Source organism: Chelonia mydas, chromosome 5 (assembly GCF_015237465.2).
Source record: "Chelonia mydas isolate rCheMyd1 chromosome 5, rCheMyd1.pri.v2, whole genome shotgun sequence".
Lineage (NCBI taxonomy): Eukaryota > Metazoa > Chordata > Testudines > Cheloniidae > Chelonia > Chelonia mydas.
The window spans coordinates 40,183,547-40,211,506 of NC_051245.2; the positions used below are offsets into that span (position 1 = coordinate 40,183,547).

The 27,960-nt window shown below is 39.8% G+C and overlaps 2 protein-coding genes across 7 annotated transcripts in view; one reads left to right on the plus strand and one right to left on the minus strand.

The window, feature by feature from the left end:
- Positions 1-240: 240 nt before the first annotated feature.
- Positions 241-25,851, minus strand: SREK1IP1 (SREK1 interacting protein 1). The gene is given in 6 exon segments (XM_037902908.2): positions 241-2,437; positions 2,439-2,574; positions 3,960-4,041; positions 10,067-10,207; positions 12,935-12,982; positions 25,766-25,851. Coding segments are annotated over 6 exon segments (474 nt in total). The 5' UTR covers positions 25,779-25,851; the 3' UTR covers positions 241-2,383.
- Positions 25,852-26,095: 244 nt separating this feature from the next.
- Positions 26,096-27,960, plus strand: part of CWC27 (CWC27 spliceosome associated cyclophilin) — a 209,690-nt gene continuing 207,825 nt past the window's right edge. For 2 of the 6 annotated variants that reach the window (XM_007058988.4, XM_043546331.1), the window contains exon 1: positions 26,096-26,233. In XM_007058988.4, coding sequence (XP_007059050.2) covers positions 26,192-26,233 — 42 coding nt within the window. In that variant the 5' untranslated portion in view covers positions 26,096-26,191. Of the gene's footprint in view, positions 26,234-27,428; positions 27,933-27,960 lie in introns of those variants that run through there. The other 4 variants (XM_043546330.1, XM_037902906.2, XM_037902907.2 and 1 more) reach the window with 4 other exon arrangements.

Sequence of the window (27,960 nt, forward strand, 5' to 3'; positions counted from 1 at the left end):
CCTGAATACCTACAATTGTCAGAAGTTAAAAAACCTTGAGGGCACAAAAATATTTTGACCATTGAATCTGTGAAGACTACCTGACCTCACTTATGCCAATTAATTTTTAAATGTACTAAACAGTCTGGTAATAAATCAAGAAAATGGAAGTGCATCGGGGTAGTGGCAAATAAACAGCAACTACAATTGTACAATAAATACATTACATTGTTTGCAGTTTTGTAAAAGGCTGCACAAAAGTCTAGGTAACATTTTATTAATCGCTTCCTGAATTCAAAATATTGTTTGTGCAAATTTGAAGGGTTAGAAATCAAATAAGTATCTGCAAATCAGTTACATAAGGGAAGCACAATATCAAGGTCACATATCTACTTCCTAGTTACATTTTAAAAACACATTTCAGATATAAAGCACAATACAGGTTAAATCTTAAAATATTCTCTGCACTTCTCTTTAGAAATAAATTTCTTAAATGTTCCGCTCCTGGGTAAAAGGAGATTTAATTAATTTTTTGCTCATAGGCCAGTTTTAAAGGTTCAAATATAAATTTTACATATGCCAATATCACAGTATTTTTAAAAAAGTGTCCTATTATGTCCAAAATAAAGGAAAAATGAACTACTTAGAAATATATTAACTAGGTATGGCCTTGTCTACATGGCACAGGCAATGCATGCTAGGGGGTGTGATTTCTAAAAGTGCTCTAAGGTGTTGTGCTCTGACTGCCCCGAGTAAAATCTGCTATCACTGTCTAAAAGTGTCTAATTCAAGTTAACAGTCCTTCAAACAGGAAAAGGTTAACACAAACTAGGTACCTTTTAGAACATGGCAGCAGGATTTCCATGGGGCAGTTAGAGCATAGCACATTAGTGCGCTTTACAAATCACACCCTGTGGCACGCTTTGCCATACTGGATAGATAAGCCCTATGTCTTGTTAAGGAGGTACAGCAGTAAGGTTCAGACTATGGCCCTAATTCTACTCACTTATACTGATTTTACACCAGTATAAATGGAATAATTCCTGACACACTGACTCTCTATACCTGCAATGGGCTTGAGGTAATTTGAAACAAGAAATATTACTGTTTAGGTTCCTGATCATCCAGCTATTATAGCCATTGGGGAATTTTGCCACGGACTTCAGTGGAGCAGGAGCTGGTCCTTAGACAACAGGGCACATGCTGTGTTACATAATAGAAGAAAATATTTTTGGTTTTATAAAGCCATTTACTGTTAAAGATAATGGTGAATGGGAGTTGAAATAATCAAGAGTATCCAAAGCGCCAGTCTTTGATTCCCCTTGCCTCTTTTAAAAGAGGTGAGTAGGTAATCTTAACACAATAAATTGACACAGCACTGGGACATTACTGTAGAAAACATTGCTGGATTGTCACTTAATATGGATAACGGTATATGCCTTATACACATCCGCCTGAAACTAGTGGGTACGTACTCAGTCGAGCTCAGCAGTGCCTTTGCTGCTGCCATGGTACCACGGCTCTACTGCTATTTATACATGCGCTAGTTCCATGAGAGCTAATGTATGTGTACATGAGCAGGGGAATCACTCCCATAGCTCATAGTGTAGACACAGCATTACATCTATCTATTTTACAAAGAAGAAAAGGAAACTAAAGAATGATAGGTGTTATGTTTGTCCATGTATAGATAGGGCCACTTTCTGAGTATGATGGAAAACAGTTGCCATGTGTTTCAAAGTACATTACCAGATCAGTTTTAAGAGACTGTTCTTATTTGTAGCAAATATTTACTATTTCTTCCCCCACTTTGTCCCTTCAAAAAAACCCTCTCTTCTAGCTCAATGTCCTTATTTTTATTCACCAGTGTCTCTATTTATTGCTTTTAAGTGGTGGCTGATATGGAATTATGCCAAACATGTAGGTTTTTATTTTAATAAAAATCAAGGTTTTAGAAAACTTAAAATTAATAAAAATGTTTCAACAAATTTTGTTAAAAATTCCAGTGGAAAGTACATTTTAATTAGTTCAAATCTTTCCCTGCACGTGTTAGCAATCTGAATATTCTGGTCATGCATGGGAGCGAGCAATCAAAAACTGACTAGAAATGAACTAACCACAAAAGTTTAAACAACTAGTCTATTTTCTTGGTCAACTTGCATAGAATGGAAATAGTGAAACACCATTAATGGCAAAAAAACAACAACATGTAGATTTTCCACCCGCCACCCCGCAAATCTTTCGGTTTAATAACCTAAGTTGTGGATATTTGTAAATAAATGTACTTTTAAAATATATATATAATTTTTTTAACCTGACAGTATTGTAAAGCACATATAGGATAGATATGAAAGGTAAGCAATCCTAATCTTTCAGGTTAATGAAAGCTGAATGCAGTAACTCCTCAGTCGCTACTAGAAGAGTCTGAACTATCAGATGATGAACGTTTTTCTTTTTTTCCTCTTCTTTTTTTCTTTTTTGTGATGTTTTCCTTTCTTAGATTTACTCTTTTTCTCCTTTTTCCTTTCTTTTTTGTGGCATTTCTGTTTTTTTGGTTTTGGATCTTCTTCGTCAGTGACACTTGATGAAGATGATCTGTTAAAAAAACCCCAAATTAATACAGATTACATTACCAGTCAGGGTATGTATATATTCACTTTATTTTTCTTTCTACGCTGAATTTAATGCTGGAGACTGTATAAACACATGAATGCATGCTGTAGGTATAGAGGTTGTCCACACCAGCCTGTACTGGGTAAGCAAACCATATCCATGCTCATCCAAACCTTGGCCTCTCTGATGAGGCTGCCTCACCAGGAAAGCAAGATTTGTGGTACTCCTTAATTAACAGTGTTCACAAATGTGCGGGTTACGTTTGGAAAGAGTTAGTGACTCCTGCTTGTAAATTAATCACTAATTGTACCTTACTGGTTTAAATGTTATTTTTATTTCTTTGCTCTGCCTATAACATATTCCAAACTATGGAATGGAGACATTTCAAGGTTGAAACTTTATTGATAGGCAAATGATCTTATATGTTTAGGTCTAAAGAAAATGGATTGAAAGCATGAAAACAAGGCACATAAGGAGATGAAAGCTTGACGAGAAAACCTACAGTAATAGTATCTAACTTAATAATACCTTCAAACAAACGGCTGTACTACCATTCCCCTTCCCACAATCCCTGCCAATTCAGAGAGCAGATGTTACCGGATGCAAAAGATATACCCATTCTGATTAAACTGAATGGTCTGTTTAATAAGAGATAAATCTGGTGTGACATTTAGAATATTTCATGAATATGAAGTAACTTGGTTTTAAGTACAAAAATCTAACAATTTAAGGGCGGGGGGGGGGGGGGGGGGGGAAATCCTCTTTAACTTACTTGAGAACAGCTCCATAAACTTCATTGTTACTGCTTGTGAGAGTAAGGTACGCAGGATTTGGCTTCTTCGTAGTAATAGTCAAAGTGCACCAGGGAACTTTTAGTGCACACTACCAGGGTCCACAAGGACAGTTAGTGTGCAGAATTAACATAGCTACACCTTAATGCCCCAACTGACTTCAATGGGGGTACTCACAGTGCATGAAGTTAAGCTCATGCATAAATCTTTGTAGGAACAGAGTCTTAGTATGGTGATTGGTAGAATATCAAGCAAACAAATTATTAATTTAAATTCTCATTCTAAATAGTTTTATATTGTTGTTTAGAGTAAACAAGAGTCTTCTTTTAGCATTTTTAATTGCATGTCTATCACTTTTTAGCCACGTTCCTCATTTGTATGCAAAAGATTAGTAGTATGTTTAGTTTTATAGAGTAAAAATTCTGTATCAGACATTCAAATTTAGTATATGTGCTTTTGTAGAAGCAAAAATAAAAGGTTAACATGCACGGGATGTAACAATTTGGAAAGTATATTTTGGATTTTAAAATATAAAGAAAATTCTGTTTTAGGCTTAATTAGGTATTTGTAAGTTACCTTTTCCTTAATTTCTTTGATTTGGATTTTTCTTTGCTTATTCTTTTTAGATTCTTCTTTTCCTCCTCCTCCTGACTTGTATCTGTGGATATAAAAATTGCATTTTATACAAAATATTTTTCCTTTTTAACTTCAAAATTAATTTAAAAACTCACTGAAATCAGTACTTTTTTTATTGCTAATGTTTGTTTCAAGACCAAAACATTTTGTAACCAAGTGCTATTTTTCAGACTCATTTCAAATATTTTGCAGAGCATCCGCACTTTGGTTACACAACTCACATTGTAAAGGACCTGCATCTAAGTACCGAGAATAAAATTAGATATGTGAAACATGGTAAAAACTGCTACATTCACAAGAGGCTGCTCCTTGCACCTCTTCCTCCACAACAGTATATCTGTGTTTACATCCCCTTCAGGAGGTTTGCATGCTAATGTCCTTTTTAACTCTTTAGTAACAGTCAAGCCTCGTTTATCTGAAACTCAAAGACCTGAAAGGAGGTCCTATTTCCCACATGTATCGAATACAACAGACACTCCCTCTTGTTTATCTGAGTAACTTTCATATCCCCCATCTCATTTACTATTTTTGTGTGTAGTCTAGACTGTATATGGACACTCTCACAACAGCAATTGTTTATACCGAAGTAGGATTTATCCATGGCAGCTGTGGGATGATGGACATGCATGTCACTTTATTGTGGCTCATCAGCATATTACAGCAACCTAACTTGGTACTGATAAACCTGGATACTGTATAAGGCACATGTCACAAAAAATATTACCACATTTGACCCCTTTGTTGGCAATCTCACCAGAGGTACAAAGGTCTGAACAGGCATGGAGAATCAAATGTTTGTTGTTCTAGTCAGGTAGCTTGTCAAGGTAGTGACTGAAAACACTTGTGGGTAAACCTCCACTGTAGCTTCGCTTACTTTCCCCGTTCTGTTTAGTTTAAAACAGGGGTTCTCAAACTGGCGGTTGGAACCCCTCAAGGGGTCGCAAGGTTATTTCATGGGGGGTCGCGAGCTGTCAGCCTCTACCCCAAGCCCCGCTTTGCATCCAGCATTTATAATGGTGTTAAATATATTAAAAAGTGTTTTTAATTTATAAGGTGGGTCGCACTCAGAGGCTTGCTGTGTGAAAGGGGTCACCAGTACAAAAGTTTCAGAACCACTGGTTTAAAAAACTAAACAAAAAAGCAAACTTTGATTAAGGCAGTTCAGTTAGTATATTTCATTAGTACTAAATTATGTTAAAGTGTGTGTGGGAAACAACACATGGCAGAAAGGGATACAGTGACAGACAGAGCACTAGACTGTGACCTAGATGACCTAGGTTCAATTCCCAGCACTGCCGGTGACCATGGGCAAATTACTTCTCTCTCTGTGACTGAGTTTCTCCATCAAGCACTTTGAGATATTCAAATGGAACACACTAGATAAAGGAAAAGTGTCATTACTGAGAAAAAATGGCAGCCGGTGACAACTGCTGTTAATACCTTTAAAATTTCCTTGTGGAAGAATTATGCAAACTCATAAGAGAATGGTGTGGCCTATGAAGAAGGTAGGACAGATAATGTGGCCATAGACCACATCAGTCCCCAAACAATGGAACACCACAACGGAAGAACCTTAAAACAAGAGTACTGTACTGATCTGCGTCCTTCCAAAAAAGAACAAACACCCATAACAAACCTGATTCCCTCCAACCAGGTTGTATCTAGTCCCACAGATCAGGAGAAAACTCCTAAAGGAGTCTGTAAACTGGGCCATTCTTTACTTCAAGGAAGGATATGCAATCACCTCTGTTTGTCAAAGTAATGGCAAATAATCAAATAGAAACCTACTCCCCTTGGAAGGATAAAAATCAATGTGTTTTTTTTTTAATCAGATTTTTTTTAATTTAAATTCGATTTTTTTGATAAAATGCTTTTTGAGCAAAAAGCCTATCTAAAGATCATTTTAAGTAAGATACATTATAGCTTAAAGATATCTCATCATGGAATAGGGATTATAAATTCTAATTCTATAGTATGAGACAATATATTCATGTAATGTTTAAGAAAAGTTTTGTAAATGAGTTCCAATAGATCATGGATTAGGGACCTAATCTTATGGGGTTCCAGGGTCTTCTGTATAGATTATTTAGGTTAATCTTTCTATCAACCCAATGGGACTCAGTGCTCAGTTTAGAAGATACTGTCAGAGATGCTTAGTTTTGCAGTTCTCAAACTGGATTTGTGTCTCTAGAGATAACATGCTTGTTAACAGCAAAAATGTTTTTAAATAAATAAATATATATATAGAGAGAGAGGTGAGAAACAGACCTCAACCCTATTGTCCCTCTGCAAATTTGTGTACACAGAGTCAATCCCTTACCTCTCTCTAAAAGTGCAACGTTTCAAAAAGTTAAATGAATAGAAGATTGTTGGGGCGGAATAGATCTGGACAAGGAGAAGAAGTCTGGAGATAAATGTGAGAAGGGAAGGACAGGCAGTAGAAACAAGTGAAACTGTTTGAGCAGCATATTCCAGAAGTCTTGAGGTCTTTCTGAGTGTAGTCTTCATTGATTTAAGATCTACTATACCATTCTCTCACTAGAAAGGAAAACCTATAATGGCAGCAGGCCGTAAAAGAGACCCAGTTTGGGAATATTTGAATGAAGTTCCTCTACTTGTGGGTAACGCAGGCATGCGTGCAAAATGCAAACAGTGCAACAAAGAAATGCAAAGCCTGGTTGCCCGAATGAAACAACATCATGAGAAGTGTTCCTTCTCAGGAGGAAGCTGCGCTGAAGATGATGAAAGGAACATTCTGAACATATAGGATCTTCAGTGTCGTAATAATAATTAAATAACTGCATTGACTTATTTTGTTTAGGAGAATCCATCCTCAACATACAGGATTCTGAAGACTATCCACCTTCAGGATCACCATCATTTTCTATAGTTTCAGAGTTATCTGCCAACGATCGTGTTTCAGTCACATTATGTATGTCACATAGCCACAGTATATTACCTATAGCAAAAAGAAAAAAAAAAATCTCCATCATCCAGAAGCAACCATAGATGAATTTGTAAGAAGAATCAGCAGATTACAAAAAGAGGTAATTGATGAAAACATTGCCCGGTTTGTTTATGCAACAAACTCTCCTTTCCGTATGATTGAGAACCCACACTTCATTAACATGGTTCAGTCATTAAGACTAGGATACAATCCACCCAACAGAGCAGATGTCGCAGGCAAATTGTTGGATTAAGTGTATGAAAGAGAAATTGAGCAGTTTGCAAAAGGTCTAGAGGGTAAAATTGTTAACCTGAATCTTGATGAGTGGAGCAATGTCCACAATGATCCTGTTGTATGTGCTTGTGTGACAAAAGAATAAGGGAATGTCTTCCTTGCAGAGACAATTTATACATCAGGAAATGCACACACAGCAAAATACTTACAAGAAGTAGCAGTAAAAGCTATAACAAAAACAGTGAAAAAAATTCAAATGTCTAGTATGCAGTGTGGTCACAGACAATGCTGCAAATGTATCCAAGATGAGAAGAAATTATTTAGAAGAGAGTCCCAAGCTAACAACATACAGTTGCAGTACTCATTTGATGTACCTCCTAGCCAAAGACTTCAGTCTTCCAGAAATAAAGGCTAAAGTTAAAATTGCAAAATACTTCCGTAACAACCATGTTGCAGCAGCTGCTCTGAAAAAAGTGGGAGGAACCAAGCTAACTCTCCCACAAGACGTGCGATGGAACTCAGTATTGGACTGTTTTGAGCACTATATCAAGATCTGGCCTAATCTGATGACAGTTTGTGAACAAAATCGTGAAAAAATAGATGGCACTGTCACAGCCAAAGTTCTCAACACTGGGCTTAAGAGAAATGCTGAACACATGCTGAGTACCCTGAAACCTATTTCTGTAGCCTTGAACAAAATGCAGGGAAATAGCTGTTTTATTGCTGATGCTGTTGAAATTTGGAAGGAACTGAGTGAGATCTTAAAAAGAGAACTATGCAATGACAGAGTTAAATTACAAGCATTAAAAAAAACGAATGGGACAAGCACTACCTCCAGCTCATTTTCTTGCAAATATTCTCAATACTCGGTACGAGGGTCAAACCTGAACTGTTGAAGAAGAGGAGTTGGCTATGACATGGACATCCAGCAATCATCCCTCCATAATGCCAACTATAATAAACTTCAGATATTAGTAACAAAGATATGTAAAACCTATAAATTCAAAATTCATAATATTAAGATTGCCAGTGTTTATTTTAAGTAATTCCATAAGATTAAAACCATGACACCAGATGCAAGGATGTATAATATCTGATTATAATACTTCCTTCAGTCTTTGAATTAGATTTTTCCCAGGAAACATCTACCTTTTAGTGCTGAATTTGTCCATCCAATTAAAATCATGTGTGACCATCATTCTTTTATGTCAAAATGACTTTTGACGTTTAGTGGAACAAGCAGCCTGAAGTGGGAGACGTTTAAAAAAACAGGAGAGAAAACATTTCCAAAAAACCTAGATGAGTTTTCAAAAATGCTGTATAGAGCACCTACAACTTAAGGAAGAACATCTATACTAGATAGGGATAACACACTATCCTCTAAATATCTACGTACAACTAACTGTTTCTCTCCAGGGCTACATTTACCCTTTTTTCCTAAATGAGTGGCCATTCAGAGCCATGGTTTCAGAAATCCCTAGGTCCACAAGTACACAGTTTTTCTGAACAACTTTGTTCCTATCCACAAGTTCAAAAGAAAGGCTTTTTGGGAAAGCAAATTCAGCAACTAATTTTACCAAAAGAGGTCCAAGCTTTTCTTTTGAAGTGTTCTAGTAATACAGAAGGCTATGTTGGAACACATCTCTCTACCTCGCCTTCCTAATGTCATCAAAATAACCTCCTCACAGAGTATGTTTACACTGCGGTTAGAGGTGACTGTAGCACATGCAGAGACACCCAAGCTAGCTTTAATCTTGCTAGAGTGAATACCAATAGCGGTGAAGTCACAGCAGCAAGGATTTCAGCATGGGCTAGTGCTCCCAGTTTCCAGCTCTCGTACCCAGAGTCCCAGGTGTGCTTGCACATCCCATGCTGACACCTGTGCTGCTGTGGCTTCACCGTACTAGTACTCACACTAGCTAGATTAAAGAGAGCTTGCGTATGTCTACACCTGCAGCACCTTGATTGCAGTGTAGACATGCACACAGATAGGGTTTTGATTAGGAAGTGGAGGCAGGGTCTAGAATGAGAGAGCAATAATAATGCAAATGAGTAAAAAATATTAAGAAAAGTGCATCAGGGTTGGTGTATCTAAAATACATGATCCGAGAATAACAAAGACTAACTGCAAAGTAACAGCAGAATATCATGCCCCAGCATTCCTAAATTGGGGGCTCATAGTATGCTAGAACAGACCCCCATCCACCATCTGGGACCTTTTTGTAGGTTGAAACCTTAGCCCTCCTGCATCATCTTCTGATGAACTTGCGTACCTGTGGACTAACTAACCCCACCTGTTTTAGCTTCCTCTATAGAGTCTGAGCCTCATTTCCCCAAGACAGAGAGCGAGCAATTATCCCTCCAAATGTTAACTGAAAAATCAAAACTATTAGCTGCATTCAAACAAAATAATGCTTACGAATTCGAGAGAAGAAACAGACTGAACAAAGAAAAGCATTTAAAGAGGCATCATTTACTTGGGGGAAGGAGAGAGAAAAAGAGAATCATTTCAGTTTTATGCAATAAACAAAGGATAACGTCAATGAAATAATGTATATTACTTTCCCCGCATTTGCACATTCCCAAACTCACAATCTTTTGGATTTAAGAACCTAAATGTAGACACCCATGCTTGAAAATCTTGGTCAAATGTTTTTAAGTCGAAGCTTTTCTAATTTTTCCACAAGGTGTCAGGGGGGCTCTCAGATCTCTTTAGCCTGGAGCCATCCCATAAAAGCAATTTTTTTAGGTCACTGGATAAGATAGAGTAAAAAGTGAACTCTAAAGGAGTTAAATGACAGCTACCAGAGTTTAAATGAGATAGTTTCCCGATTTAGGATTATGCTCTGTTATTTAAAAAACTTACTCTTTTTCTCTGGTAAGGCCTGCAGTTTTCCCAGCTCTTCTTCCTCGCTGTCTTCACTGCTTGTACTGCTGACGTCTAAAACAATGTCTCTTTTGGGGTCCACCCGGAGAAAGTTTCTGCATTCAAATGTCAGATGACCAGCTGAATAAAAATCAAAAGAGTGAACCACAAGCAGAAATACTTCAAATTATAAAATAATGTTAACGAGTTACTGCTTTGTGCTGAGAAATATGCATTTTAGTATTACACAGATTTCGTAAAAGGGATGGACTTTAATTTGGTTTGTCAGTGGAAAAATAAAGGAATATCACTTTGAAAAACTATCGCAAAGTTTGGGGCTGTGTATAGAGCAGAAATGTTTTTGTTTTAGGAAGTGAGAGTTCCAGTTAGCATCTGGTGCTATTCCCATCAATTATCAATTTATTTTTAGAACCACTTCCCTCAAAGCTTTTGCATAGTCTTCTTCATTTTTTGTGAATGTGTCGCATACCCTTCCCTGAAGAAATGATTTGAAGGAAGGTGAAATGTTTTCCAAATTAAATTATTTTTTTAAAAAGAGTGAAATGAGAGAGTCTGCTCCCTTCCAGTGACAAATTATATCTGCAGTAACCAAAGGTTATCAACTAAAAATGTGTTCGTATACTATGTCATTCTTTATTTTCTAAAACATATGTGCGTGTCTGAGTTTCTAGTGCTTTACAGACACATTAGAAAAAAGGAATTTGAAACTAGCTTACACTGAACTTATACTGAAACATGGGGATTGAACCAGAAAGACAGATGTGAGGTGGAAGCGACAGCTTGCCATTTAAAAATAAATAAATCTCAATATATTCTTTCTATGATCAGCTCAAAATCAAAATTCCAGGATAACGGTGAAATGAACTGTCTTATGACCTTCTCCCAATTACTGTAATAAGCGTTAAACATTTCTAGCTTCGAGATAATAAATAGACTAATTCCTTTTTAATACAGTCCATATTAGAAATGCTATTCATTAAAGAACGCTTTGCAGCAGCAGTTATCTGTAGCAATGTGTATTTTTAAAAAATGCGGGGCCAAAAATCCTAAATTTGTATCCAGACAACAGAAACTCCTAACCCATCTGAAATAATGGACCTGGGGAAAAATGTGAAAAAAGGGAGCTTCAAATCTATGATAATTTGTAAAGCTGTCAGCTGAAAACATAATTTAGCCCCATACAAAAGGGAAACCCTGCTAGAAGTCTCCACAGGAACCAGGCTAATTACTGCTACAAACACAGCTTCTTCCCATCAAAGATAATCTTCTGAAGCCAAAGCAGTAGGGAACATTAAAACAGAATAGGTTACTTGGCTTTCCTAATTTCTTTCATATCCAGAAAGTTTACAACACTGCACTTATCAAACAATTAATTCTATACTAACATCTAATTGCCTTGAGAGGCGTTGATAAGTAAAGGAACGCAGTGTCAAAACTTGCTGGAAGAAAGTCGACCACCTCTCTCACCACGTAACCTTTTTCTAAATCAATTAAAAATGGTTTGAAAGGTTTGTCAACAAAATGTTCATTAATAATTAAGGGAATAATTAATTACTTAAATAGTATCAAACATGTAATATGAGGATTTAGTATTAAAAACTATCTTTAAAAAAATTATCTGGTTTATAGTGTAATTCTGTGCTAAGATTTAAGAGAATAATCACTGATCTGCCCATGCAACACAACATACAATGGAAACGATAAAGAACAGCTACAGCACTTGCAAGGTAGTGTCTTATGGTAGTGTCTTCCAAAGAGTGGGGCATGCAAAGGAACAGCTTTCTTGGGCAGGAAGGAGGGGAGGAAGAGCCACTGAATTGTTCTTTAGCGTCTCGGCTTTCAATTAAAAAAAAAAGAAAAGAAAAAGAAAGACTGTATCTGGTATAGTGAAGAAAACATTCAAAACGTGAAATGACTGTAACCAATGCAAAAATTCTTGTTTGAACAGTTCTGAGATATAAACTGCTCATTCATCAAAATGAGCAGGTGGAGGGATAGCTTAGTGGTTTGAGCATTGGCCTGCTTAAACCCAGGGTTGTGAGTTCAATCCTGGAGGGAACCATTTAGGGATCTGGGGCAAAAATTAGGGATTGGTCCTGCTTTGAGCAGGGGGTTGGACTAGATGACCTCCTGAGGTCCCTTCCAACCCTGATATTCTATGAACATGGGTGCCAACTCAGATACCAATGAGGATACTTTAAAATGTCAAATTTGTTAGCCATTTCACTTCTCATTGAAGCATGTAGGAAAGTAGTAATATCCTATTATTAGTGCTCTACCAAATTCAGGTTCGTTTTGATCAATTTCACAGTCAGAGGGTTTTAAATTTAGTCAATTTCATGTTTTCAGATGTTTACATCTGAAATTTCACTGTGTTGTTACCCTGGAGGTCCCAACCCCAAAAGGTACCCAGAAGTGGGTCTGATCCCCCCCACCCCTGAGCAGCCCTGCAGGTGAAGAGGAACTCCTGTCCCTCCCCAGCAGGAATTTGCAGCTAGAAGCCCCTGGCTGGGGCGCTCCCAGCAGCACAGGGGAGATCAGGTTTCACAGGGAAGGGCTTATTTCACGGTCCATGACACATTTTTCATGGCCGTGAAATTGGTAGGGCCCTACTTATTATGAAGAGCTACACTAAGGTTTTCCACCATGTGGGGATAGGGAGCTGACAAAAAAAAAAAAAAAAAAAAGTATAAATTATGATAGGCAGGCTTTTAACAACGGACTGCAGAGGGGGTGTGTGTGTGTGTGTGCGCGCGCGCTGTTTCATTTTCCCAAAGAGATGGCTCAGCTTTCAAAAGTTTGAGAGAAACTGCACTCTGGGCATCTTTATATTGCCTTCATACTTACGATAGCCACACTTCTTGCATCCTGCCCTGATATTATCCTTATTTCCACCTGAAAACAAACAAACTTCCATTAATTTTGGGTGTTACTAATTAGAACTTAGTTTCTTTTTATCCTTTTTATTTGACTTGACACCGTGTTAAAGTACATATGCATTCTGCAGTGATTTATTCATTAGAGAATTCTATTAGAAAACCTAATATCTGGTCTATTGTCCGGCTATGCCAGAAGGACAGGAGATACTGGATGTGTTTTAATAAGGCTGCAATTTTATTCCTAAATGTCTGGGAGTACCCGGCAGATAAAAGTTTACAGTGCAGATAATTCTCTAATTATTTACATACACCCGGAGACAGCGCTCCCTCTTACCTATCCTGGCCCCCAGCAATCCCACTGCTGGGACCTCTCACCCCCTCCCCAAATAAGGGGGGCTGACTCCCTGTCATACCAGCCCCTAAACACCCGTTTCCACTCCTTTAAAGAATACCTCCTTTAAATCCTTTCTCAATCTATTTCATCTGATCACTGTATCCATTCCCTATGGAGTATCTGCACTGGACATCTGCCACAAGGAGGCACCAGCAATTAGCTTGGCTACCTTCCCCCATATCTAGCCGGGTTCCCAGAAATCTACTGATGCCTTCTTCAATACCAGCCAAAAACATATCAGCGTCTAAGTCTGCAGGTTAACCCCATCTGCCCTGAATAACTCTTGCCCGATATGCTATGTAAGGATGAGAAATCACCAACTCCCTTATGCCATCTATGATTTTGGCCACCTCCCTCTTCTCAGACCTCCTACCCATGTCAACTCATGGAGACTTCGCAGCTTCCTGCCACATGCTGTGTCACAACATATCCAACCAAATAGTTTTTACTCCTGGGAAAAGTTCCAGGATCTGGCCCAAGTCCCTCTGAGTTCTGAACATTAAGTCCACTCCTTTACACATTCCTAAATCATTTCCCCCGAGGTGAATGACAATCATATCTGGTGCTTGCACACAGGCCACCATGCTATCAGAAGGGGCATCAGCTGCTCCCATAACATGCACCTTCTCGCACACTTTTTACTTATTTTGGTAACCAAAAGCATTGAGCCATAATGTAAAGGGGAACAGAATACAATAGTGTTACAACATCTCCAAAGTCACTTTTCTACAGTATATCCTATCACAGTAATCCTGATATTCTATGTTAAAACAATTAGTGCCAAGTACTTTTAAATAAATCCACTCTGAATTACTGGAATCATCTATTTTAATGATGTTTTGCATTTTAATTTTTTTAGTTCTTTTCTTAAAGAATGGCAACAAATGAAAATCATCCTACCATTAAAATGTGTTGATTACAACTACAACTGTACTTTAAACTACATTTGGGGCTTCTCTTTGCTATCTAGGAGGACACACTATATCTATATATATTTATTCAAGCAATTATATAGCTTAACTTACATTTAGAGTCTTAATTTTTACTTTTTTATTTTAGAAAATGGTGAATGATGCATGTCTTATTTACCAGATTTCTTCACTAGTGATTTTTGTCAAGCTCTAGTTGGATAAATAATAAAATTCAACTAAGAATTTCCCAAAGCAGCATTTTTAATTAAATAAAACCACCTTAAATGTGCTGGATACATAGGGAAAAAAAAGTTTATCATAATATGTTTTCCCTTTAAGGATATGTCTACACTGCAATTAAAAACCTGCAGCTGGCCTGTGCTCATTGGGCTCATGGGGCTTAAGGTAAAGGGCAGTTCAGTAATCAGTGTAGCCGTTCAGGCGTGGGCTGGAGCTGGGCTCTGGGCTGGAGCAAGGGGGCAGTGTTCCAGAGCTCAAGCTCCAGCCTAAACCCAAACATAATGAAACAGCCCTTTACCCCAAACCCTGTGAGCCTTAGTCAGCTGGCACGAGCCAGTTAGGGGTTTTAAATTTCAGTTTACACATACCCTTAAACGAACAAATTTATTAAACAAAGAATGTATTAGCTATAGTTAGTAAATTTAACTGATTGTTTCTGGTCGCCATGTCCTTCAAGATTTTAGAACAAGTATATAAGTAAATGAAGCATCAGTTAGGTAAGCTTACCTCATACTACATGATAAAGGCCTAATCCTTACTTAGTGGATAACTGATTAGCAATTAGTGCATAAATAGATGCAGAAGTAATATATGAGCAATATATATGAAGATTTTGTATGCCTGCATAACTGAGTATGGTTATGACCTCTGTATAATGTTTTGAGATAGGACAGTGTGAACAAAGGTTCCTGGCAATGAATCGTAACATCTGGACATTCTGTTATTGAGTTTTTGGTGTGTCTAGGGAAAATGAGGGAAGTTTCTGTCAGATAACTAGAATTGATAGTTCTGTTATTGTTAAAAATTTAGAAAAACATGTTATATAATTTAGTGTGTAATCTGGATTATCATACAGGATAGTAAATATTACCAAATAGAAAAGGAGCGATTGGGCTAAAGAATGAGGAGTATTGATAAAAGGTGATATGTAATACTGTGTATAAAAGATCATATTGGGACCTGAGGTCTCTATCCGACAGACAATTCATTAGCCTGCTATCTTCCACCTGATCACTGAGATGTGGCACTCTGTACCTGTGTGAATGAAGCCTGGACACTGGATTCAAGAACTCGGGGTTAGCAGCAATCTTTCTGCTTTCCTTTGGTTTGTGAGTAAACCTGTGGGCCTTGCTGAATGGGGTTCTGAAATATCACTAAATAGTAGAGATCATCCTCTTACATCTTGTTTTTTGTTTATAGATTGGAAGAGGAAAACAAGCTTTCCTGCTTTTCCACCTCCCACTAGGTTTCTTAACTTTGAATGAAGTAGTCATTGAACTGAACTAGTTGAAATAAACTGGAATGAAGAAAATACTCTCTCTGCCGTTACAGAAGAGGCTACTGCTGTCAAAAGCTGGTTTAGCACTTCAACAAAAACTGGTTCCAGGTGCTTAGCCAGTGACTTCCACCAGTTCAGAGCTTTGACTTTCTTTAATACTTTATCAGGAAACGTACTGATTAATAGTATTTCTTGTATTTAGCCTAAATGATTTTAATAGATTATAATAAATGTAGGCTTTAACATAGATTGTCAATTAAAAATTAATTTTCAACAGATATATTTTTTAACTATATCTGCACGTAAATTAAAAAAGTCTGATTTAAATCCAAAATCCAATTGAAATAAAAAAAAATTTAAGAAAACACAAAACAGATTTTCATTCACCTTACAATCATGACAAATTATATAAAATTTGTCATGTGCACTCATACATTAATTGTACATATATATTTCCACAGAGACATACAAAATCTAAATTATGATTTCTAGACTGCGAGATAAACACAAACTAGGACTGTCAATTAATTGCAGTTAACTCACGTGATTAACTCAAAAAAATTAATTGCGATTAAAAAAATTAATCGCAGTTTTAATCGCACTGTTAAACAATAGAATACCAATTGAAATGTATTACATATTTTGGATGTTTTCTACATTTTCAAATATATTGATTTCAATTACAACACAGAATACAAGTGTACAGTGCTCACTTTATATTATTTTTATTACAAATATTTGCACTGTAAAAATTATAAAGAAATACTATTTTTCAATTCACCACATACAAGTACTGTAGTGCAATCTCTTTATCATGAAAGTGCAACTTACAAATGTAGTTTTTTTTGTTACATAACTGCACTCAAAAACAAAACAAAAACTTTAGAGCCTACAAGTTCACTCAGTCCTACTTCTTGTTCAGCCAATTGCGAAGAGAAACAAATATGTTTACATTTATGGCAGATAATGCTGCCCACTTCTTATTTACAACGTCATCTGAAAGTGAGAACAGGCATGGTACCATTGTAGCTGGCGTTGCAAGATATTTACATGCCAGATGTGCTAAAGATTCTTATGCCTCTTCGTGCTATGGCCATCGTTCCAATGGACTGATGACGCTCGTTAAAGAATAATGTGTTAATTAAATTTGTGACTTAATTCCTTGGAGGAGAATTGTATGTCTCCTGTTGTTTTACCTGCTTTCTGCCATCTATTTTATGTTATAGCAGTCTTGGATGATGAACCCAGCACATGTTGTTTGTTTTAAGGACATTTTCACGGCAAATTTGACAAAATGTAAAGAAGATACCAATGTGAAATTTCTAAAGATATTTCTTTTTTGGTTGTTCGGGTTCTGTAGTTTCCGCATTGGAGTGTTGCTCTTTTAAGACTTCTGAAAGCATGCTCGTCACCTCATCCCTCTCAGATTTTGGAAGGCACTTCAGAGTCTTAAATTTTAGGTCAAGTGCTGTAGCTATCTTTAGAAATTTCACATTGCTACCTTCTTTGCGTTTTGTCAAATCTGCAGTGAAAGCGTTCTTAAAACTAACAACATGTGCTGGGTCATCATCCGAGACTGCTATAACATGAAATATATGGCAGAATGCAGGTAAAATAGAGCAGGAGACATACAATTCTCCCCCAAGGAGTTCAGTCACAAATTTAATTAACAGATTTTTTTAACGAGCGCCATCAGCATGGAAGTATGTCCTCTGGAAAGGTGGCTGAAGCATGAAGGGGCATACAAATGGTTAGCATATCTGGCACGTAAATACCTTGCAATGCCAGCTACAAAAGTGCCATGTGAATGCCTGTTTTCCCTTTCAGGTGACATTGTAAATAAGAAGCAGGCAGCATTATCCCCTATAAATGTAAACTAACTTGTTTGTCGTAGTGATTGACTGAACAAGAAGTAGGACTGAGTGGATTGTAGACTCTAAAGTTTTTCATTGTTTTGTTTTTGAGTACAGTTATGTAAAAACAACAAAAATCTACATTTGTAAGCTATATTCTCATGATAAACAGATTGCATTACAATACTTGTATGAGGTGAATTGAAAAATAGTATTTCTTTTGTTTATCATTTTTACAGAGCAAATATTTGTAATAGAAAAAATAATAAAAAGTGAGCTCTGTACACTTTGTTGTAATTGAAATCAATATATTTGAAAATATAGGAAAACATCCAAAATATGTAATAAATTTCAATTGGTATTCTATTAACAGTGAGATTAAAACTATGATAATTTTTTTTAATTGCGATTAATTTTTTTGAGTTAATCACGTGCATTAACTGCAATTAATCAACAGCCCTACTTTTAATATTTTGTTTCTGATATCTTAATTTAGTAACTCAGAAATAGTTTCATTAGTGGTAGAATATGCTATATCCTTTGTAAAGCAATAAGCTAGGATGTAAAAAAATTAAAGAGGGTAGAAACAAGCACACTTCAGGTAAAGTCAGAAATCAGACACTGAGAATTCTTCCTACGATAGGATATTCTGTACAAAAAAATCTGAAGAATTTAGCCTTCTGAAAGTGATGTTAAAGTTGCATAATAATTTAATTTGTGTATTTTTCTGATTCTTTTGTTGTGGCTGCTTAATTGAGTTGAAAATCCACCAGAAGAGAATCAAGGCTCTTTATTAATAACAGAATACTTCTGCAGACTTAAGTTGCAATTACATGTACAAAATTCTTGACATTAAAAAACAACCCCTCCCCCATTTTATTATTATATATCACTAATATTACCCTAGTGTCTAGGAGCCCTAGTCATGGACCAGGACTTCACCGTATTAGGTGCTTTTCAAATACAGAACAGAAAGAGAGTCCCTTTGTCCCAAGGATCTTACAATAAACAAGCCGACAGCCCATTTCTTCTTTGCTTACACTGACATGACATGACTTCATTATGGAGCAGCTGCTGGCACTTCATAGTTAAGGTTGCAACTGTAAACTGATTCTCCTCCTTAAACTCCCCTCCTACTTCCCCCCCCATGGAAAAATAAATAGTGGCCTCAAAATTGGTACATGAGGTTTGAGGCTGAATTAGATCCTTTAACTAATTCTAAGTTAACAGGACAAGAGATTAATGATATTACATCATAAAAATAATAAAATAAAAATAACCAGATTTTAAATGGGAACTTCAAAATAGTACATCAGCTCCTATCAAGCTATCTTTGGCTTGCGGGAATGCTCATTGTCTTCAGAAAGCTCTGCAGAACACCAAGGACCCATCAAACCCACATGTAAGAGTTCTAGAAAGCTAATTTCCCAGTGTATTAAAGGACACTGACAAGTTATGCAATACAGGACACATACATATTATGAAGCAGAGTTTTCTGTCAGTCTCATTTCCTCCCTAACACACATCTTTTTCAGACTCCCTAAATTCAGCAGGAGGATTCCCACTTCAGTGCACTAGTTGAGGTCTTCAGAAGTGCGACACTTGCCTAGAAGGATGGTGAGATGCAGCAAGCTGCAAGATCACAGGACTTAGGGATGGCAGAGAGGGAACAGACTGCTGAGGAGGCGGCAGTCTCTCATCCTTGTTAGTTCTCTGTGTATGGGCTGCATCGCTGGCTGCTGGCCATGGGCCCCTGAGTAATCAGCTGAGACAGCTCTGTTTGCTGATGTCTTGGTAAGGGCCATGTGGCTCTGACCCTTTTACCTTTGATCAGCCCTGCTGTTTGATGTCTTAGTAGTTAATTACTCCCTGGTAGTGATGGGTGCGGCTGAGCTGAGCTAAGCAGGGAGACTTGGTATAAAAAGTCACTTGCTAGGTGAACTCAAGAGCTGTGAACAGAGGTAGCTAACATGATGGTTTTGGGAGGAGTTCAGAGGCGGACAGAGAATTTCCTTCCAGGTCCAGATCTATGTTTGATTGCGCAGTGGCCAGGGACAGAACAGTGGGGGTAACCTACAATGGATGTGCCATGTTTTCTTTCCTGCCTGAAACTGGGACTTCCTGTGCATGAAGTGCAAGTTGGTGGCCATGCTGGAGAAAAAAAATATTATATTAGAAGGGCAAGTAGAGATACTACTGAGAATCAGAGAAGCTGAGGAGTTCCTAGACAACTAAGTTCAGGAAACATCAGTACCTCAGCTTCCTGGAAGAGACAAACTGGCCACCAAGGAGTCAGAGAGAGGAAGTCAGCAAGGCATAGCAGTTCTTAATGACCAAAGGCAGAAGTCAAGGTGGCTTTCTACACAGTTGGAGACCGACAAAGATGGGTAGGCTGCAGCCACCAGAGAGAAGTGGACCTAGGAGAAATTCCACACAGCTAGAAGTTTCCCATTGATACCAGGTCCTTAATGTGGAAACTGTGGAAGATCTCTCTGAAGATCTGGCTGGTCTATGGAACAGAGAGATGTACAGGACACACCTGTGGATGTGTGCTTGGCCCACCCTGTAAGAAAATCAAGCTTGCCCACAAAGAGATCTTCAACTGGCCAAGGAAGATTGATGATCTTTGTCGGGGATTCTACAACAAGAAGAACAGAAAGGACATTCTGCCAAGGACTGACAGACAAAAGACGGCATGCTGCTTTCCCAGAGCCAAGAAATATCATGTCACACTAAGATTGGATAGGCTTCTGAAGTTGGTGGATAAGGATCCACTGGCGATAGTCTACATCAGCCCTAATGCCACTGTACTGTGGAATCTCTTACAGATAATAGAGGACTTCAGGGAACTCAGAACGGAGCTGAAGAAGGAGAATGTCCAAGTGATCTTCTGTCTTCCTTCACCAAAGGACATGGAGGATCTCCAAGAAGTCAAAAGATTCTGAAAGTGAACCTCTGGCTAGGTAAGTGGTGGGGGTGTAGGGTTTTGACTTTGTGGAATATTGGTCCACTTATGGGGAGAATTGGCTGTACAGTTTGGATTGCCTTCATCTCAGTAGAAAGGGAACCATTTTTCTCAGGGACAGGCTGGCTACAGTAGTTAGGGGGGCGTTAAACTAATAACAAAAGGAGAGAACAAGAAGAGGGAAGAAATGGGCATTCATTTAGTACAAATCTGAGATGCTGTGAACATAAATAATCAAGGAACCAAAGGACAAGAAGAGAAAAAAAAATCTTTAATTATGTATACGCCAATGCTAGGAGCCTGAAATTGCTCATTTATGAACAAAAATTTGATCCAGTTGGTGCCAGAAACCTGATGGGAATATTTGCATAATTGGAATGCAAATATCAATGGTTATAATTTATTTAAGAAATATCAAGTGGGCAAAAGGGAAAGAGTAGTGGCACTCTGTCAAAAATGACATTATCTGTTTCCAAGACAATGAGAACTCAGAAGAAAGTGATCCATAAGCATTCAATGTCCTAAATATACCCCCATTTTGTGCTTTTAGTTAGTGTCTGCTACAGACCACCAAATCACACTAAGGAAGAGGGTGACCTGCTTGTTAAATACATATTTATAATATCTAGGAAAAAAAAGTTGTATGATCATGGGGGCCTTAAGTTTGAGTGACATACAGAGGGCGCATGCTGTCAGTATTAACACATCCTCAGAATTTCTAAATATTCTAGATGACAATTTCCTAACTCAAAAAGTATTGCATTCAACATGGGCAAATTCTACATTAGATCTCCTCTTTACAGATGAAGAGGAATTCATCACAGAACTAAAAATTAGTGGTAGCTTAGGTACAAGTGATTATGATTTGATCACATTTGTTACATGCAGGCAGAATAAAGTCCAAACCAGTAAAATATGCACTTGGTGCTTTAAAAAGGCAAATTTCACAAAACTGAAAACAATTATGAGCCATATCAGCTGGGAGGAAGAATTTAATCACAAAAATGTGAATGATATTTGGGAATTTTTAAAGAACACTTTACCAGATGCCCCAAAAGGCACAATAACACAATCCAGAAAAGCTGTACTGGTTAAAAAACTGACCTGGCTTAAAGGGGAAGTGAAGGGGGCTATAGAAAATAATAATAATAATAATGATGATGATAAAACAATATATAACAAATGAAAGAAAGGGAAGTTAGCAATAATGAATATAAATCAGAAGCTATGAATTGTAGATAATTGATAAGGGAAGCAAATGGACACAAGGAGACATCTATGTCCAGCAGAGTTAAGTACAAAAAGGACGAGTTTTTAAAACGTATATAAGAACATAAAGAACCCTAATAATGGTTTTGGACCATTACTAAATGGAACTGGTGGAATTATTATAATAACGCAGAAAAGGCAAAACTGTTCGACAAATATTTCTTTTCTGTATTTGGGATAAGCCAGATGATTTAGTCATCTCATATGATGATTACACTCTTTCCATAAAGATCTCTCATGAGGATGTTAGACGGCAGCTATTAAAGTCAGACATTTTTAAATTAGTAGGTCCAGATAGTTTGCATCCAAGAGTTTCAGCTTTCACCTTTATTCAACTGCTCTTCTACTAAGAGCTAATTTTATTTCCATACTGAGAAAGCCTGGATACAGAGCTATTTATGCTCTACATTAAGCAGAGGCAGAGCTGGGTATCGTCTATATACTGTTGGCAATTCAGCCTGTACATTGTCACCAGCATTCCCAAAGGTTTCACATAGACACAGAATAAGGTGAGAAAAATAACTGAGCCTTGTGAGACACTGACTGCAGACAGAGGCTATGGAGGTGGAGAAACAGTTGCCCATAATAAACCTTTGGATTCGGTTTGAGAGAAAGGACTGTAGTCATTTCAGGATATTTCTGTTCATCCCCACACTTACTGGGCTGTAATAGGAGTACAGCAGACCCTCGCTAGAGCGTGTGTCGCTAGAGCGCGGATTCGCATATAGCGTGGTCGCGGTGATGGATCCCAAATTTAAATATTTAAATTGGGATCCATGGTAACGTGGCCCCTGCTATAACGCGGTCCCTGCGTTAACACGGTACCATGCATGGATCCCGAACCCCACGTTCTAGCGAGGGTCCAGTGTATTTAGTAGTGATGCAGAGAGACCCAGCAGAATTAGTATGGAATTATCTCCTTCCCTTGCCTATGATCAAGAAAAGATCATCCAAGAAGCCAAATTCTGTGTCTGCCTGTCTCTCTTTTTGAAACTCACGACTGGAGAAGATAGGAATTAATATGAGAATTGAAAGACGCATAAGGAACTGGTTAAAGGGGAGACTACAACTGGCCATAGCAAAAAAGAACTGTCAGGCTGCGGGAAGGTTACTAGTGGAGTTCCTCAGGGATCAGTCTTGACACCAATCTTATTCAACATTTTTATTAATGACCTTGGCACAAAAAATGGGAGTGCGCTAATAAAATTTCCAGATGACACAAAGTTGGGAGATACTGCCAATATGGAGGAGCACTGGAACATCATACAAGAAGGGTGGATGATCTTGAAAATTGGAGTAACAGTGTAACCCAGAATTTGACATTCCTTCAGTAACCCCAGAATGCGACAATACTGCCATCGGCCATCTTGTATGTTCAGTCACTGCTAGCTGAAAAAACAAACCCCCGCATGGCATAGCTAGGAATAATTTTGGCCCTGAGAGGCAAAGACGTGCAGCTGCATGTTTGCAGTTCTACTAATAAGAATGGGAGGATGGAACAGGGAGTTAGTGAAAATAGAAGGAATGTTTGGACAGCCGACCTTGGTTTTAAGTGCCTCTGACACGTACGTTTTATTGTTATGACTAGAAATGCTTTGATACGAGATAATGAGTAGTTTGCTGAAATTATGAGAATTGGTGACCCTTTAGGGGTTACTCTGGTGACCCACTAGGAATCACTGTAAGTTATGTGCTTTGTTTAAAGTTAGCTATAAAATATTAGGTGAAAGAATATGCTTTGGATCAGTCTGAGGAAGCTTTTTCTTTGGACAAGGATCTGACACCTAAGATCTCCAACAGCTAGACGGAAGAAGGGCCCCAGGAAGGCTGGCTGTTGATTCCTCAAAACCATCTTAAACTTCGGTAAATATAAAGGTTTAGTATGGTCTGAAGCTACTGCTACAGCATGTGTGTGCATGCACATGTGCTTGAGACCTAATAAAAAAAACCAGTTTTAGGTAAAAACACTCTTGTTTGTGCCAATCATTGATCAGATGGAGGAGCTGTGTCCCCATTGATTTATTCCTGATACCGCCTGCAGAGAAACAGTTAAGTTATCACTGCTTTGGGTTCTGAAAACCCTGTGTAACAATAGCAACAGGATGAAATTTAATAGTGCAAAGTGCAAGCTCATGCACCTAGGAACTAACAACAAGATTTTTTTCTATAAGCCGGGGACATATCAGTTGGAAATGACAGAGGAGGAAAGCGACCTTGGAGTTTTGGTCAGTTACAGGATGACCATAAGCCACCAATGTGATGTGGCCATCAAAAAAGCTAATGCAATCCTAGGATGCATCAGGTAAGGTATTTACAGTAGATATAAGCAAATGTTATTACCTTGTTACAAGCCACTGGTGAGACCTCATCTGTAATACTTAAGAAAGATGAATTCAGACCAGAACAGGGGCAGAAAAAGGCTGCTACGGTGATCAGAGGAACAAAGAACATACTTTCCAAGGGGAGACTTAGGGTACGTCCACATAGCAAAGAAAAATCCCTGGCTGACCCACGACAGCCAACTTGGGCTCGGGGGTTTGGGCTGTGGGACTGTTTCATTGCTGTGCAGACTTCTGGGCTTGGGCTGGTGCCCAAGCTCTGGGACCCTCCCACCCTGCAAGGCCCTAGAACCTGGGCTCCAGACCGAGCCTAGAAACCTACACAGCAATGAAACAGCCTCGCAGCCTGAGTCGGCTGGCATGGACATATTTTGCTGCATAGACAGACTCTTAAGGAGCTTGACTTGTTTAGCCTAACCAAATGAAGGCTGAGGGGAGATACAACTGCTCTCTATAAACACATCAGAGCAATAAAAAGGGAGAGGAGCTATTTAAATTAGGAGCTAATGATGATACAAGAACAAATGGCTATAATCTGTCCATCAACCAGTTTAGGCTTGAAATTAAATAAAGATTTCTAACTATCAGAGTGAGATTCTGGAATAGCTTTCCAAGGGAAGCAGTGAAGGCAAGGTTTCAAGACACAGCTTGATAAGTTTATGGAGGGGATGCTATGATGAAATTGCCTACAATGGCATGTGGCCCATCTACAACTCCTAGTAGCAAATATCTCCACTCCAATAGCCAGAGATTGGCCATTAGATGGGGAGAGCTGTGAGTTACTATAGCATATTCCCCCCCACAGTTATCTAGCTGGTGTGTTTCATGAACACACTCAGGGTCTAACGGGTTGCCATATTTGCGATCAGAAAGGAGGTTTCTGTGACACCAGACTGCAGATTTTCACCTTCCTTTGCAGCATGGGGCTCCGGCCACTTGTATGGTCACACTACTATAAATGGTGGATTCTTTGTAATTTGAAGTCTTTAAATCATGATTCAAGGGGTTCAGTAATTTAGCCAGATTATGGGTTTATTACAGGAGTGGGCGTGTGAGATTCTGTAGCCTGCAATGTGCATGCCAGACTAGATGATCATGATGAGCCTTTCTGACCTTAACCTATCAGTATAAAAGCCACTTTTCCACACCATGAAATCTGGGTTTTTTTCCTTCAGTCTGTTTTGTTTTGTGACCACTTCCCCTCCAGGCTGATACGGGGTCCCCACTCGCTTTCTGGCTCTTTTAAAGCTTCACTTTGTGTTCTCACCCTGGGCACCGTTTTGTAGGATTGCCCCACCTGGCCCGGTCTCCCACCTGGCCTGAGCGGGGCACCGTCCCCTCCGCCCTCTGCTCTTTACTCACTCTCCCAGGAGGGGTCCTGCCCCCTTCAAGTAAGGGCGACCGGATGTTTCACTATGGGGCGCCCGCACCGCCACTGCGGGGAGCTGACGGCCCCGGGCAGCCAGGCTCCCTTCCTTGCCTCCCGCGCCAGGTGTCTCAAGGGTCTCCTCGGGCGCCCGCTCCCCCCCCGCCAGGACGGGCCCCTCACCTGGCAGCGCCATGGAGCCAAGGGCCCAGCAGCGTCTCCCCGAGCTGAGCCGAACACAGGCGGTGGCGCTTCCCGGCCGGAGGCCTTTGGGCAGCGCACCCCGGGCCGCACCATTAGACAGGGAGAGGAGGGGTGAGTGAAATCACCCCGGCGACGGGGCGAGGCGGAGGAGCCGGGTCAGCGTCAGGATTAGGAGGCGCGACGGAGGCGGCGCCTTTCTCAGCGATTGTCCGGCGGCTCCGCGCTCGGCCTCTCGTCCCGGCTGCCTCCCCCCGCGCCGCGGCGCCGGATCCCGGGGTCCAACATGGCGGGAGGTTCGCGGGGCTAGTTGGGGCTTCCGCAGCGCCGGGACTGGAGCGAAAGCGGAGCCGGGTCCGTCCTCGCGGCGCCCCCTCTCCTCAGCCCTAGCCCACCCCCGCCGCCAGCATGAGCAACATCTACATCCAGGAGCCTCCGACCAACGGCAAGGTGAGCCCCCGCGCCGGGGACGCGTGAGGTGGGATGGGGGCACGGGACCAGCGTGTGAGGCTGGGAAAGGCGAGGGGAGCAGCTCCGCTGACCATCATCCGCACCCCCGTTATAAAAATGGTTCCCGCGCCCCTGTGCTACACTTCTTGGCAGGTGCGAGTTACGTTAGCGAGCAAGAAGGTTTTCAATTGAATCTATATTAGCTCTTTTATTATACCATGGAGAGACAAAAGGTCACGTGGTGTCTATGACCCTAAAACAGCCCCCAGGTACCAGTACCTGTCCCCACCCTGGACAGGTACTTGTACCTGGTTAGCGTACAGTGGCCTCCGTCAGCATATAGCTCCTGTACCTGCAGGCTTGGCCGCTTGCTTCGGCGCTGCGCATACTCCCCAGGAGCGTTCGGGTCGATGCAAAGTGCCTACACCGAGGATAGGTATCCCAGCCTGCAAACCGCTACCGTCTAGCTCAGGGGTTCTCAACATTTTTCTTTCTGAGCCCCTTCTCCCATGCTATAAATACTACGACCTACTTGTGCCAAAACAATTGGTTTTCTGCATATAAAAGCTAGGGCCAGTGTTAGGGGGTAGCACACAGGTCAGTTGCCTCGGGCCCCATGCCCCAGAAGACCTGCAAAGCTAAGTTGTTCAGGCTTCGGCTTCAGCCCCATGTGGTGGCTTTTCAGCTTTCTGCCCTGGGCCCCGGCGAGTCTAACGCTGGCCCTGCTTGGCAGACCCCCTGAAACCTGCTCAGGTCCCTGCAGCGGGACCTGGAGCCATGGTTGAGAACCACTATTCTAGCGCGATGCCTTTTGGGAAGTTTTCTCCTGTGGTGGGATAGAAATAGCTCACCCAGTGATCTCTGGAAGCTGAGTCAAGTTCCCAGCGTGTAACTTAGAATAATAGGGTTAGAAGGGACCACAAGGGACATCTAGTCTAACCCCTTGCCAAGAGGCAGGATTTGTTGTGGCTAAACCAGCCAAGGTAGATGGCTCTCCAGCCTCCTTTTGAAAATCTCTAGTGAAGGAGCTTCCAAAACCTCCTGAGGTAGTCTATTCTATTGTTCTACTGTTCTTATGGTTATGAAGTTTTATCTGAGATTTAATCTAATTTAAACTTTCTCCATCCCATAATGTCATCCCTATCCCATAATTTTTATGCTATCTTTTTTTTTAAAAAATCCCAAAAGCCTACATGGTACTTGTAGCTGCCTGCCATCTCTGACAGAAGCATGGAGCCTGCAGAGCTCTGCGCTATTGTCATGAACCTTGCAAATACAGAACGCATAATCCTCTGGTTATGAGTAGAGCTGCAGGAAGAACCACAACAACAGGGGATATGGTGATTTATTTGAGGAGCGACTGCTGAGGGACATAACAAAACACAATTCAAGGTTATTGATGGATCACTGCGTCAGTGCTCATTTCTCAGGCCCAGATTGGTGGGATCACATCACAGAGCAGGTTTGGGACAACGAGCAGTGGCTGCACGACTTCCAGATGCAAAAGGTTGTCTTCTTGGATCTATGTGCCAACCTCACTCCAGCTCTCTAGTGCAGGGACACCAGAATGAGAGCTTTGCTGGCAGCTGAGAAATGAGTGGCAATCCCACTGTGGAACCTTGTGATGTCATATTGCTACCGGTCAGTGGGAAATCATTTTGGAGTTGGAAAATCTACAGCGGGGACTGTTGTCATGCAAGTATGTGGGGCCATTAATCGTATTCTGC